Source organism: Papaver somniferum, chromosome 5 (genome assembly GCF_003573695.1).
Source record: "Papaver somniferum cultivar HN1 chromosome 5, ASM357369v1, whole genome shotgun sequence".
NCBI classification, from domain to species: domain Eukaryota; kingdom Viridiplantae; phylum Streptophyta; class Magnoliopsida; order Ranunculales; family Papaveraceae; genus Papaver; species Papaver somniferum.
Genome location: NC_039362.1, coordinates 152,027,077 through 152,043,097, shown reverse-complemented (window position 1 = coordinate 152,043,097; position 16,021 = coordinate 152,027,077). Strand labels below are relative to the sequence as shown.

The 16,021-nt window shown below is 37.4% G+C and overlaps 2 protein-coding genes and 1 long non-coding RNA gene across 3 annotated transcripts; all 3 read right to left on the bottom strand.

Annotated features, from left to right (window-relative positions):
- Positions 1-281: 281 nt before the first annotated feature.
- LOC113283223 lies at positions 282-2,506 on the bottom strand. The gene is made up of 2 exons (XR_003327384.1): positions 2,019-2,506; positions 282-710 (listed from the first exon to the last, which is right to left on the bottom strand). It is a non-coding gene; the product is annotated as an uncharacterized LOC113283223 (long non-coding RNA).
- Positions 2,507-2,809: 303 nt separating this feature from the next.
- On the bottom strand, positions 2,810-5,050 carry LOC113279877 (ammonium transporter 3 member 1-like). The gene is made up of 3 exons (XM_026528524.1): positions 4,424-5,050; positions 4,028-4,313; positions 2,810-3,294 (listed from the first exon to the last, which is right to left on the bottom strand). The coding sequence occupies exons 1-3, from the start codon at positions 5,048-5,050 to the stop codon at positions 2,810-2,812; spliced, it is 1,398 nt and encodes a 465-aa protein (XP_026384309.1).
- A 2,456-nt stretch (positions 5,051-7,506) lies between these two features.
- On the bottom strand, positions 7,507-10,711 carry LOC113283222 (G-type lectin S-receptor-like serine/threonine-protein kinase At1g34300). The gene has a single exon (XM_026532409.1). The coding sequence runs from the start codon at positions 10,379-10,381 to the stop codon at positions 7,910-7,912; it is 2,472 nt and encodes an 823-aa protein (XP_026388194.1). The 5' UTR covers positions 10,382-10,711; the 3' UTR covers positions 7,507-7,909.
- Positions 10,712-16,021: the final 5,310 nt, after the last annotated feature.

The following is a 16,021-nucleotide window of genomic DNA, read 5'->3' as shown; positions in this document are numbered from 1 at the left end:
GACATGTGCGTCTAAGCGTCAAACACAAGTAAGACATGGACACATGACCATTATAGGCACGTCTGTGCTGCCCAGGCAAGAAGTATCCGATGAATAGAAAATTTTCTTTTGAAAATTGGATCGGGAATTTATTCTTCTTTCTTTGTTTTTGTTTTTTTCATTATAATATATTTCACTTTTATATACGAATTTATTAAGATGAAGCAATCGGGAAAAAGAATCTCAATATAGAAAAATCATGTTCCTATCCGGAAATTATTTTATCCCATTTCTGAAAAGAATAAAAAGCAAAAGTTTATGGTGTAGAGTAGTAGTTCAATAACCAAAATTTTTCCATGCTTCAAAAATAAAATAAAAAAATTGTTCCATGTTGCTTTCAAGAAATTTGTGATAGTTACCTGCACTAGGAGTTTTAAAGGAAAAATATGTCGAATTCGAAGGTCCAAAGGCCTTCGGTCAATCCTTTCCACAAGAAAAACTGTATTTTTGATGGACACAACGATGTCCATATAAACTTAGTTGATAGGAGAGGGGTTCGATGCAATTGAATGAAGTTTCCAGTCAAGCATTCACATCCATATGCTGAGGAGTACTGCCCGAATGGTGTCTGTCTATCTCTCGTTTTTTTTGCTTGATACATATCTTCTAATGTGCCTTTAGCTCTGTTTGTTGCTCGAAGAATTCTCTGATCCATGTCCTTGAAGGTTTCGCTGCAAGCAAAATACAACTCGAGAATAATACTAATAATGTTACTATTAGATAGCTACTACTAAACAAACAAGAAAATTACAGACTCAAACTTGAATAAGGTGTACGTGATTTAAAGACAAAGTAAATTTTCTAAAACCAGAAAACTACCGTGAAACTATTAGACACTATTAAGACAAAGAGAACTAAAAGCTTGTTTCATGAAACTAGTAAACGTAGGAAAATGGGTAAAAGAGGGTGGATGCTCCACCGACCCAGATGGAAACACTTAGAATTTGACGTAATATGTTGTGATATTGAAAAACTCCAGAATAAACTTATGCAGTTCTATTGATTCCTTCATTTATTGTGATAAATGGGAAGTTAAAATATTTGCTGCCGGTTGTGAGTTGCCCAGGTCATAGTGTTGATCTTGTTGCTGCTCAAGAGTCACTGACTCACGGAAGAAATCAGCAAATAGTCCTGGATTCGAAGTTGATCACCCCTATAAAATTGGTTGTTTATCCTTAGGGAAGCTTCTATCCTATGAAAGCAGTCATGTGAAATGACAAGAACTTAGCCTGGTTAAGGGAATTTGCCCCGATATCATCATCAGATTGAATCTCTCGCTGTTACTAAGCTACGCATGAGACTGAAAGGTTCTTGAACACAACTCCAAGCTTGCCACGGGAAGATCCAGTATATAAATCCTCATATTGCTCCTAAATTTTCATAAAAACACAACTCCAAAGACATACAAGTCTTTTCCTTTTCCTTTGAACACATACCGAACTAGGAAGAAAAACCAGCCTTACAAACAGAAGAGAAACCAACAAGGCTAACATAAAACCCGAACCAAAAATTGATCCTCAAAGAACAAGAAACATGATTTCACAGAAAAAACATCTCCAACAAAACAAACACGAACCGGAATCAAATGCCAGAGGAGAACAACTTGGGCATAAAATTGACCCAACAACGGTCATGGAGAAAACAAACTAAGCAGAAAGGCAAAAAATTCCCACCTAGACCAAAAAGCGAAATCGGAACGAAAGACACAAGATCTGACAACACATGAGGATTCATAATACTAGAAAAGACAATTATAGAGATAAAACAGAAGAGGCTTGAGGTATTGATCATGACAATCGAAGATAATTGGGGTAAAAATCTAATTTGATGTAGGTTCATACTTGAGCTAAATTAGGTCAATATTTGCAATTGACTAGGGATAGAAAAGAAGCATACAACAATCAGAAACAACAGTGTAAGAACTAAACCCATGGACGAGGCGCTTGAAATAAAATCAATCAAGGGAAAGGAATAGTTACTTGACATCTTGATGAAATGATCGGAGAATTGTGCGAGAACAAGGCCAGTATTATTCAAGGTGAACCAAATTGCCGAGACCTCCTCAATTGAATACCAAACACAGCATAGCAGCAACCATCGAAAAATATATCAGAAATCCCATTAATAAAGGTTGGGCATCACAACAATCAATCAAAAAACTCTTAATTTCATCGAGGCCGGTGGAGACGGAGACCTAGCCGAGAAGAACCATGATTATTTGAAGTAGGTTTGGGTTTTTCAGAAAGGGAAAATCACTAAAACCAGAGCAAACTAAATAAATTAAAGCTATAAAGGTAAGAACTACACACTAGGGAATGATTCCTACTTAGATCTAGTCCATAATGGACTAAATCTGAGTAAGAAGACGGTGCGGCGGAAGGTTTTCTCTGATTTTTCGCTTAGGGTTTTTTCTCTGGTTTAGAGAGAGAAAGCGATATTGTATTAGCTCCTTATCTCAAGGAATGAACAATAATGTATATATATAACGAGGTACATTAAGATTTTCAACAGTAGTACACAAAGATAAAATAAAAGTTTGGAAAGTCAATTCAGAACCCCACGCCAACCGGAAACAGAACAGTACTAAAAATTCTCCAAAGAAAAAACGATAAAACAAATTACATGACACATACCCAACGAGAACAATAAACCGGTAGAACGTCACCACTAACAACAAGCAAAAAAAAAAAAGTGAAGGTGGATCTAGCATCACAGATACAGTAATTAATACTGTTTATTCATGCATTTGAATTATTACTTTTACATTTATTTAGATACTCTCTTCACCGTATTTATTTGATGCCAAATCATCAAATTTCTTACCGTCACCCCATAAGGCATATGCTTCTTCACCATGTACTGCATCATCTCCGACCAACAGTTGTTCTTCGGACATTCGAAGTGGAATAACAACCCTTATTGCTAAGCATATGATGGAAGTGACAATAACATTCAAAACAATGATGAAAGCACCAGCAACAAGTTGTTTGACTAGTTGCATTCCTCCAGGTCCACCATAAGTTAAACCTCTTGAGCCTGGTACAGGCAAAAAAAGTCTGGAGAGTTTCGGTTCCGCAAAGATGCCCGTACAGATACCTCCGAGAAAGCCCGCGATTGCATGCGTATGAAACATACCTAGCGTGTCATCAACATTTTGAAGTAGTTTAGATCTTTTATGGAGGATCATCATCGTGAACCATGGAATAGAACCAGATAAAATTCCCATTATAAGAGCTGCCCATCCCTGAACAAGACCTATATTATACACACATAATATAAGTTTAGAAATACATATTCGGAAGTGGTAAGATGGACAAAATTGGGCGTAAATAAGAAGTTGGGTTGCACTGACGCGAACTCCGAGAAATTCTAAAAATCAAGGACGCAAATACGTTACAAAATCAGTGATGTTTTCCACTAAAATGGATTTGTTATGAATATAATTTCTGAACAACACTAATAAATTATTGATAACAAATTTATGAATGAATAAGTATATATGCCAATAAAATAACACATATAAAGAAAAATTCAAGCGTTATTAATGTATATTTGTATTGTAGTAGTATGTCATTGATGTGTCTGACACGAAGATATACGCATCTAAAAGTCAGACGCGAGCCGACTGCGGACACGTGACTAATGTAGGCACGTCCGTGCTACCTAGGTAAGAAATATCTGATGATTTTTTTTTCTTCTGAGAATTGGATGGAGAATTCATTTTTTTTCTTCTTTTGATACAATTTGTTTTACTTTTATATCTAATTTATTTTACTTTTTTTTTTATAAATTTATTAATAAAAATCATAAAATAATCGGGAAAACGAATCTCAATGCAGGAAAATCATCTTCATGTCCGGAAAATGTTTTCTCCCATTTCTGAAATGAATAAAAAGCAAAATTTTATGGTGTAGAGTAGTAGTCCAAGAACCAAATTGTTCCATGCTTCAAAACAAAAAAAAAAAAAAAAAAAAATTGTGACAGTTACCTGCACCAGGAGTTATACAAACAAGTCCTGTGATCATTCCTTGAATAGCTCCAGTTACAGAAGGTTTATTGAAGTATATGACATCCATACATGTCCACACGACGAGACTTGTTGCAGCACAAATATGGGTGTTCAATACTGCCATGGATGCCACTAAATTAACAGCGTATGGTGCACCACCATTAAAACCAGACCAGCCCATCCACAATAGTCCTGCACCCATTAATGTCAACAAAATATTGTTTGGTGTAAAGCTCTCTCTGTCAGACTGTGTCCGCGGTCCAACCTATCAAACACCACATGGAGACGGTCACTTCTCCTTGAAACATCTGGATACTTGCAACGCACAGGCTAAAAAAGACTTAAAGATGAATGCAATACTCATTTTGTACTTACCCAGTAAGCAGCAGTGAGGCCTGCAATACCAGAGGAGAGATGAATGACATAGCCACCAGCATAATCCATAACACCCCAGTGAAACAAGAACCCTCCACCCCACATACTAAAAGCACCAATGGTGTAAGAAAAAGTTAACCAAAGAGGAACAAAAACCACCCATGCTTTGAAGTTCATTCTGCCCAACAATGATCCAGCAAGTAAAATCAAAGTTATTGCCGCGAAAACGAACTGAAAATAAACAAGAGATGCCATTGGGTAGAAAGGCTGAGCCATAGCGGTTGCAACTCCACCAGCGCTATCAAACTGAGTTGATTCAGGTAATTCCGCTTGGGCCAAAAGATAATCATGGCCTAATGAAAAACCAGGTTTACCCCAGAAAGGAAGAAGTTTTTCTCCAAAAGACATTTTATATGCCCAAGAAACCCAACAGATTAGTACGGCAGCGAAGGCGTAAAGAGCCATGAAAGCCGAATTTACTGCCCATTTTTTCTTGACGATGCTCCCGTAGAGGATTACTAAGCCTGGTACACTTTGTATTCCAACTAAGGTTGCTGATATCATCTGCCATGCATTGTCTCCTTTGTTTAACCAATCTGGTGCTGCTTCGGATATGTTGAACGCCATGACTGGAAATGTAAATATGGCTTACTAGAGTATATTATTTCACAAGATCATAAATGAGGGAGAAAGAGACCATTTTATATAAAGATTCGGCTTTGGGTTTACGATGTTTACAAGATCACTCATTCCAAACTTTGAATTGTTAATGATTTAATCGATGTTACCATTGTGTCATTGCATCATACATCACTACAAACAAGGATATTTGGGCTTCAGATATTTTAATGTTCCATAAACATGACTTCATCTGTTTTAACAACTGTTTTATAATGTGGCTGGGGTTATTTAGCTTTCTTATGTCTTCTTATGTGATGTATGGAACAAAATATATTATAATTAGCAGACAATTGGCGACAGGAGGTCTTCTTGTTGTTGTTTTTCTTTTGAGAGGGAAGCTAAAACTCATTCCAGGTTGCCAGGAGGAGGCACAAGACAGATATTGAACAAGCAAACAAGAAAAACAAAACACAAAACACAAAACGGAAAGGACAAGTAAAACAAAAGAAGAACAAACGTAAAAAGCTCACAGGTGACATGCTATTGGTTTTGTATCGAAAATATTTTCTAGTATGTCAATAACTTCAAGTATCAAACTCTTCAAATTGGCGGCTTCCGTCTGCCAGTAATGATACATAGCATCTTCTGATCTTGTTCATCCTCTCACTCTAAACTTAAATTAAATTACAAGATAGTGAATTAGTATTTGATTTGTCATTTTGGTGGGGACTATTGACCGCGTCAACCACAGCAATCTGACTCCAATTTGTAAGTGTAACATGTAAAGCTACAATGCTAATAGCAAAGAAAAGGAAATTCTGCAAATGCATGATGTAAGTGTAAGCAACAATTTGTATTACAAAAAGGTAAACTCGAATTTTTTGCATTGATTCAGCTGCTGATTACAAAAGTTAACTATGCACTTCCATGCAGATTAATGAGCTTGGTGAGACCAAAATCCGAGACCTTGGCGTTGGAGTTTTCATCCAAAAGTATGTTCTCTGGTTTTATAATTATATCACATTGAAAAGCGCATTCTCCAGGGATCCATTTTTCATGAACTCGCAAACCAGTAGTTAGATATACATATGCTTAAGGTGTCAATACCTTCTCTTCCGTCCATTCAATCTCCTGCCATCCAATTTTGCCACCTTTAACATACAATACAAATAATGTAGAAGTTTTCTGGCCTGCTATACTCTTTAAAATAGCTAGTTTCCCATCGACTACCATAAGCTTCAGCATCGTAGTCAGTGAAAACGAAGGTTTCCCTTCTAACATCAAAATCGAGTACATAAGGATATTTAGTATAGCACTGCCAGTGTATCTTACCATCCAAATAGACAGGACTACCATCAGGAAAGTTATACCTCCCGGCTAGGACCTTCAATTTTCTCCATTTGTGTTTACCAGTAGTCCATGTACGATCCCGGACATTCAAGACCTCCACAACCAGGTCACCTGCTTCAGTAGTTTCAGGAGCAGTCACAGAACGTGATATGCATATGACTCTATGCATCCCGCTTTGTGGATCATATCTTAGAGCGATGGACACAATTTTGCGCTTAGCTGCTGTTCCTTCCCGAGCGATTGTAGTTTCAATCCAAGGTGATGTAACACCAGTTGTAGGATTGTACAAGAGAAATGCGTCCTTGGTGGTAATACATACCACGCCATCCACTACTTGCCTTTGTAAATCAAAGGGACCAGGACGCTGTAATCCTAATCTCCGACCACTAATTAACTCTCTTTTAGGTGAAGATTGAGATGAAGAAGTTGTGAGTTTCAGAAATCCTTCACCTCCTGACCCATGGTGGTGCTGGATAGATAATAGTGAACTCGTCCATCGCTCTACCTCTTGTGGTCGGAGCACATTATTCCGCAACTCAGCATCTCCTTTATCTTTTGATGTTGTTCTAATTATTTCAGAGGATGCAAAGCGTGGTAGGAGTTTCTGCTGCTCCACTTCAGGCTTGTTATTCCACAACTCAACATATCCTCTATCCTCTGTTGTTCTTCTAACTATTCCAGAGGAAGGTATCGTAGTATCTATTCCAGGGGACCGCAAAACACCCATCAACGAAAATGCTTGAGGATTTCCAATAATCTTTCTCACGATTGCTTTTGCCGCCATCTCTCAATCACCAGTTAACAGAAGAATCCCAGCCCCCAAAACTCTATCTCGCTCTGGAGCAATCAACTCCCAATGGGCCAATATGATATCTGAGGTAGAAAAAACACAAGTTTTTTGATTTTGTCAGGTTCGGCTAGTTCCCTGGTTGAACTAGTGAACGGAACCCTTATTGAATTTTCTCATTCATAATTTTTTGGATCACCACGGACTTGGGCCGATAAGCTTTATCCCGTGCCTGTTTTTAATATGTTGCTGCGACTCCAAGAAAATGTTCTCTATGAATGATGTAAATCCATCAGTGTAAGCAACAATTTGTATTACAAAAAGGTAAATTCAAATTTTTTGCATTGATTCAGATGATTACAAAAGAGAACTATGCAGTATACACCGACCGGGGCTGCAAGTCTCTATAAGAAAACGGTGGTGCTATTCACAGCACAAAAACACCACACTACTCACAGCTCAGGACATCTAAACCCCACATCTCTAAAATGGTGAACCTTTTTATCCAGCGGTGGGTCCTGGCTGAAAGTCATGAACCAATACTCTTGCAACACTTAGCGTTTGAGCTGTGAATAGAGCTCTAAGTGGAGCTGTGAATAGCATTTCCGATAAGAAAAACACTAACTAATAGTATTAGCAAATTCTAATCTGAATACTGACTCAAAAACTAATGATAAGATAGAAATTGACTGGTTTCAGTGAGCTTCTACAGAAGAATGATTACCTTGTCATTTATACAAATAATCACTTCTCTGGGTCTCAACAGAAAATGATGATGGAGGGGGAGCAGGGGCTGAACTCCCAATGCTACTGCCATGTGAAGTTAAACTGGGCCCAACTATAGAAACTTCTGTTGCAGCCTTAGGGGATGGCGCCATTTCAATCGATGCAATCCCTTCCAACATCTGGACTACTTTTCCCATTTTTGGCCTCTGGGATGGCTGCTCTTGGATGCACCAGAAGCTCACCTGAACTGCTCTCATCACTTGTTCCATGTCTACCTCTTGCTCGACAAGCCTTTTATCAACAATGTTAAAGATATTTCCCCTCTCAAACTCTTTGTATGCCCAAACAGAAAATCTTAGTCCACCTGTCTCCTCTGAAACGTCAAAGTTTCGTCTCCCACCTACTATCTCCAGCAAGACCATTCCGTAACTATAAACATCGGATTTTGATGTTATTGGAAGGTTAGCCACCCATTCTGGAGCCAAGTACCCCCTTGTTCCCCTGATACTTGTCAATGTTTCAAATAAATCGTCTCTTGGATTAATGAGCTTGGCGAGACCAAAATCCGAGACCTTGGCATTGGAGTTTTCATCCAAAAGTATGTTCTCTGGTTTTATATCACAATGCAAAATGCAGTCTCGACACTCCTCGTGCAGGTAGGTTATCCCTTTTGCAGTCCCTAGCGCTATGTTGAACCGAGTTTCCCAGTTCAACACCTTTCTAGAAGTTTCTTCCACATTGAAAAGCGCATTCTCCAGGGATCCATTTTTCATGAACTCATAAACCAGCAATCTGTGACGACTTTCGGTGCAAAATCCGATAAGCCTCACCAAATTTAAATGGTGTGTGCTACTTATAATTGCAACCTCCATTCTAAACTGTCTCTCCCCCTGTTCAATCCCTTCAAGTCTTTTCACTGCAACTACTGTTCTGTTGGCAAGTACCCCTTTATAGACAGACCCGAAACCTCCAGAGCCAAGCTTGTCCTTGAATCTCTTTGTTGCACGATGCAATTCTGTGTATGAGAACTGGATTGGAGCACCAGAAGTGTAATCTAGCAAGGAGTAGTGTCCACCATACTTCGGATTATAGTTATAGCGCCAAAACCAGAGACAAACTCCAATGATACACACACAACCCACAGAAACTAAAACAACAACGGCTACAACCCCACTGCGTAAACTAAACGTTTTACCATTTGGAGCGCATTGAGGTGGCGGATTAGGGATCACTGGTCCACAGATCTTAACAAAAGAAGTACTAATAAGAGCAGGAGAATGATACCCACTAATAAACTTGGATCTTTTCATATAACAAAGTCCTGAACCATCAGCCAGGGAGGTGGATGCATCACACGCTGAATCGACGAGGCAATTTGATTTACACGCCACAATCCCATTAGTAAATGCCTGCGAAGGAAGCTCAGGTGGGTAAGTAAGGAACCTAGTATGCTCTAATTCCACCATGATTGGATTACTAGGACAGTTTTCAATCTCCACCTTCCTTTTGCACCCTTTTCTACTGTCATTTGGATCTGACAACTCAAAATTCCCCGACGGACAACCGCATATAGCGCCTGATTCTTCAGTGTATCTACAGATACCCATGTCACCACACCACCCATAAACTAAACACTGATCTTGAACAGCTGCCCATGTCTGATTAAATATTCCACTACCCTTAACAGAAGTATAAATTCTCAAATTCCCATCAGAATCAAGCCTTAAAAATCTATAAGTATCAGTACTACCCTCTCCATAGTCACCAGTAGAAGCTATAGTAACCGGGGACGAAAGCGTTCGATCGAAAAGCCTGAAAACACCAGTCTGCAGAAGACCTAAGTATGGTGCATTTAAGTTGGTATCATCTATTGAAGGATTAAGTCCTTTGTTCCAGTAAATTGTGTTAGTATTCCAACTAAGTGTAAGATTACCAGACTTAAGCAGATTAAAAGAATATGCCCCGGACTTTAAAATCTTATCAGTAGTGAAATCTTGGCTTGGCAAAATTGTATTAGTAGGATTCTCAAAGGTAGACCAAACAGAGAAATTCGAAGCATTTTTAAGAGACAAATTACCTGACTCATCCAGTGTTGCAACTGTTATGCCTTTATCCGCCGTATTCGATTCCCAGAGAAGTTTATTTGAAACATGACTTATTAGGCGGAGATTACCATTAGGAAGAAACTCGAAACGTGAATCGGAGTCGAGAATGGCAGTATCATCAGCTTCACCACCTGCTCTCCAAATGAGAACGTTTGAGAATGAGATTCCAAAAGCAAGCAATGAAGATGAATCACTGATGGGTATGAAACCAAGTGAGAATGTGTTTTTGGATGAATTCCATTTGTTGTTGTTTGGTTCAAGAGTTGAACCCAATTTAATATCCGTTGAAGAAACTGTGTTTATAAGAAGAAGAAGAGAGTATAGAATTAAGAAGATTATAAATGAAACTGAATGAATTACTACCACCATCTCTATCTGTATCAAAATTTACTTCTTCTTCTTCTTCTTCTGCTGCTGCTTATCTACCTGAGAACAAATGAGAGACTCACGGATGAAGGCATTGAGTTAAAAGGGTCTTGAACAAAAAGCTTGCACCTTTAATGAAGAGAAAAGAAATGGGGCCGCATCTGAGCTTTTGTTTAATGAGAGGGAGGGGGTTTTGTTTTGAACGAGCTGACTTTAGTAGTAGACTCAACTTGACCTAGACTGAGTCGTTACTCGGTCGGACACTGAGATAAACTGTCATCTGAGACTGAAACTGAGTCGTTACTCGGTCGAACACTGACATAAAATAGGCTATCTGGTGCAACAACATTCAATGCTCTGATAAAACAGGTTGCCATAAGTATTCAAACACCGGCATTCTGTCTCATATTCAATGCAAGAATCTTTCTCCCTAGAAACACACTAAGACTTCCAGAAAAAGCCAGGTACTGTCACAGATGTAGAGAAAAGTAATAGTAAGAAGCTTCAAATTGAAAACTTTTGACCATGGAAGAAATTTCTGAATAGAATAAATTAATGTGAGATTAGGTACAAGTTTAGGCAAAGTAAATGTGGCGGAATTTTTTATCAAAAAGAAAAATAAAACATGGCTGAATTTTCTTCTCTTGGACGGAGAAAATCAGCAAAGACACAAAGCTAGATTTATAGTTATACTAGTACTTACTATTCAATTATTATTATAGTAATGATGATAAGCGTCCTTTGACATATGATAGTGCATATCGAAGTCTTAAAGATGCTATACCTACTTAATATTTTTCTCTGATTAGGTAGTAATATGTCGCACTTTCTGAAAAGTATCATCGACATGTTCAATGGATATCAAAAGACAAAACTTAAGAGTCACTTTCTTTACTTGTGACCTTGTGTAGGACCTTGGGTCTTGGATTAAAATTCACTGCAGCGGTTGTTAGGCCACAGAAACAGGTACAGTAGACCAAAGTCAATTGTCAAGTACTATCCATCACAATAAAGCCAAAAGTTAACATACATGACATGAAAGAGATGAGTGCTGACAGTTACACCAACAACAACTTCTAGAATCTCACATTGCACGACAACAATTCCTAGCGATTAAGGAAAAATATCTGTTCATGCCATGTTTGCCGGATTCGATGACATCCCCAATGATTATTGTGTTGAGAAATGATGCAACTCAGAATTTAGCTGACCCAGAATTAAACAATACGAAAATTTATCCAATGACTACAATTATAAGAAAAATCATCCATCTGTAATAAGATGGCAAAACCCTAGTGCCCAACAGAATCATTCATTGTCCTGGATGTAGCCAGCATAATCCATGATTGTTACGGTAAAAAACTCTGCCTACTTGACTCTATTGTTCTTAAGAAATTTATTGACGACTGATGACAAACCTTAGTGCTGTTTCCTATTCAAATTTCCATTTCTAAAAATATGAAACCAATTGTACCTAAAGTCTAAGAAAGGAACACTCTCATACTGCTAGGAGAGCTCTCCCTTTTCGAGATTGAAGTTATCGGATCATAAATACCAAGAGAGTCATAATCGAAACATAAAACACCGCCACTCTTGGTAAAAGCTAACGGTTCTCTTTCGGGAAGACTAAACTCTTCACTCCAACCCCATGGCTCGAGTTCCACCTGCTCTATCAAGTCAGGCATATCATTCTTATTTTTCAGCAGTCATATGTCAAACATTCACCGGCTTGACGCGAACATCTGATAGCAAAATATAAAACCCCGCCCAGTTCCCCTATAGTGTAATCATGCCACATACCGCTTGGTGGCAAAGGAGGTGGTGAAATACGTCCACTAAACTTCTCCTCGGCCAAATCAAAGGCCAAAACCCTTCCTTCTCTTTTATCCCTCCAATACAACGATCCATTCACAAAAACACCTTGTCGATCATACACTTTCGCAAATTTAGTATCCAACATTTCTGCCACTCCCAAGTGTATACACTGCGACCTCGACAGTATTGAGGTCTGCCCTTAACTTATACATCTCCACAACTTTATACTCATTACTCAAAGGCAGTTAACCAAATCCACAAGACCAGTGAATATACTGATTGGGGTCCAAATCTCTGCTAAATTTTGGAAGCATGACATATTGTTTGGTCACAGGGTTACAAACACAAAAAGCATGATCTTCGAATCCATGAAAGTGGAAGCATTACTTGGAAAGAAAAACAAGAAGATGAAATGAAAGTCCAAGTATATCTCCAATGCAGTTGTAGCATTTCTTGCAGGTCAGCAACGGAGTCAGTTATTTCTTTTGGTTAAGATACACCTTGAAAAGGAAGAGAATCACCTGTCTTTGTCATTATTTTTGTCAAGTGTTTTCATCAAAGATTGCGAGAAAAACAAAGCTTTCAAGTTTAATTCCTTACCACCGCATACTTGTGTTTCTGTACATAGAAAAGACTAACAGCTTTTTGACGAAGTAATCATACATATATATATATAAGTGTTCACATAAGCAACTAATCTGATTCTTCATATTACTGCAGTATACACAACACAACATTTTAAATTTCGTACTAAAACAAAAAACCACATATAGGATATATCCAAAAAAAAGAAAGAAGAGAGGATATAATCCTTCACTCTTCACTATCAACCAATATTCAGACATCCCACACAATAATTCTATGTAAACTTAAAGTATAAAAGGTAAAATTACGACATGGCATATGATCACCTTGTTAAGAGGTGGCACAATTTTCATTTACAAAAAATGAAACAAGCATTAACAAGCGTAGAGTACAACCATTAAAGATAGGCAGGAAGTAAAGTGAATCCGAATAATCTACATATCATACCAACATATTCATCTAAACAATTCCTTCAGTTCAGTAGTAGTTGTTGCTTGTTCAACAGACCTTCAAATACCTTCATTGGTTCAGGAAATTCTTGCTTGTATGTTTTAACAATAATTGAGATTGATGATATAAACTGATACAAATATTTAATGAAACTGATACAAATAATTGAGATTGATGATACCCACAATAATTGATACTATATAACTGTGGATAGCTTTTTGTTCAAGTGAACTCCCTTGCTATCCAATCTCAAATGAAACTGATACAAATATTTAATGATTTAAATCTTGCTTTGTGACACTGTGCAAGTCTTAGATAAAATTTTGCATCCAAATTCATTGCAAGCAGTTAGGCCACAGATACTGGTACAGTATACCAAGGCCGACTGCCAAGTACTCGTGCACAGGCCACCACATCTATAAACAAACTAATGATCCCAAAGGTTAACATACCGTAACAAGAAAGAGGTGAGTGCTGACAGTTATAACTGTTAGCTTTATTTTGGTTTAGCAACAAATTAAGATTTGATTTAACTAAATTGGATTAGTGTAATCCTAATCAGAAAGTTTAAGGTATAGATTATGCATGAAAGTTTTCTGTCATGGTCAAGGAATTGATATTTCTTTGACTATAACTGGTGGCATAAAAGATTGTATGTGTTGTTATGGAATGGTTCTTCAACTGGTGATGGCAGGTTGAAGGACATCTGTTCCTATGAAGCATGAGGTGGACTCCATTCTATTCTCTTATATAACTAAAGTTTATACCATCAAAAAAGAAAAGAGGAGATAGAATTGGAAGTTTATTAAGCAAGAAAAGTTCCATAGTTCTACAGATTTCATTGATATCTAGTTAACATCAAACTTGTTCCATAATCTAAGGTATGTACTTAACTATATCATGTTATGCTTGAGAACTATCGAGTTACAGAATAGAAGATCCTAAACATCAAGTAAAGTCAGCTTAAAGTAAACCTTTCTAAACATGGAAGAGAAATCATGAATTATGCTTCATGCTTAGCCTAAAGTAATCATGTTTAGTTGCTGAAATTCTAACATTGGTATCAGAGCTATAGGTTTAAACAATATTCTACAACGAGTATATGTTCCTTCAGTAATTAACATGCTAGGTTCCGACCCTTAGAATCAAATAGTATAATATATTGTATTACTTCAACAGTTTTTGTATGTATTTGTTCTAAAGTTGAGTATTGCCAAAGTGACACTTGAAGTGGAAACAAAATGCATGTTTTGTGTTAAGGGACTGCATGAAGTTGTGTTCTATAGGTCACTGGTATGATTGTACCCAAAGGTGAATCATACTTATGACATCTTGAATGGAGCAAAATAATCTACTTGTGTGTGGTAGACGATAATCCTTCGAACCCAAAGGTGAAAAAGGATTATCATACACCAAATATGAGCTGATTATGTTTGTCACGGTTAAAGGCTTCTATATATCGTAGTTTTCGCCCAAAGGTGAAGCTGTGGGATATCGAATCTAAAACAAGTATGTTTTGTTTTTGTTATACCTATATGTAATCACATATGTTAATGATATATGCATAATCATTCCATGAAGTTTAAATGATTTGTATTGCAACGTTTTATATATCATAAATGTGAAATAAAATAAAGTTTTAAATCGTATGACAATTACAACCATGAATCTTGTTCAAGTTCAAGGGTTTATAGCTGGTATTGAACCGTTGGATGACACAAATTACACAAGGTGGAAGTCATAGGTTGAAATAGCCTTGGGTTATTTAGATTATGATATCGCTTTAAGAGAACCTAAACCAGAAACACTTTCTGATACTGCTAAGAAAAGTGAGAAGCGGGATTATCTCAGATGGGAAAAGGCAAATAAGATGAGTCTTCTTATTATGTGTGGTGTTATTCCTGCTGCTATACAAGGTGGTATTCGTGTTACAGATACGGCTAAATAACTTATGGAGGTTATTAAATCACAATTCACAAGTTCTGCAAAGTCTATGGTTGGCAGATATATGGGTCAGTTGTCTTCAATGAGGTATAGTGGGGATGGTAATGTTTGAGATCATGTTCTTCAGATGGAAGATTTAATCTACAAGTTAAGGGGTCTTGACATGAATCTTACTGATGAATATTTAGTTCAACATGCTGTTAACTCACTCCCAAAACAGTTTGAGGGTTTCAAGATTGCTTACAATATGGCTGAAAGAAAGTGGGATGTAAATGAACTGATTGCTTATTCTGTGCAAGAAGAAGAAAGGCAATGTCGCAAAACTACAGAGTATGCACATCTTTCTATTGCTGGTTCTAGCAAGAAGAACTTCAAAAAGTCAGCTGACAACAACAAACTTTCTGAGAAGACAAAAGAAGCCCTGAAAAATGAGTTAACTAATAAAGACAACAGTCCAACAACTGATAAGGTGAAGGATAATAATCCAGTAACCAAGAAAGTAAACAACTCCACTTATAGGGCGTGTTTCTTTTTCCTGGCCACATTAAGAAGTTTTGCCTCAAATATCAGAATTGGCTGAAAAAGCAAGAGGAAAAGAAAAAAGGTACAGATTTCCATATGATATGTTTTGAGATTAATCTTTTGGATACTCCTTTGAATACTTGGTGGTTAGACACCTCTGCGACAATTCATATCACTAATTCCTTGCAGGAACTCAAAAGAAAGAGGAATCTAAGTGAGGGAGACCGGTGTCTATATATGCCAAATGCTCAAGGAGTGAAAGTTGACGTTGTTGGAAACGTGCAACTAACTCTGGAATCTGGATATATTTTGGAACTTTTTGGATGT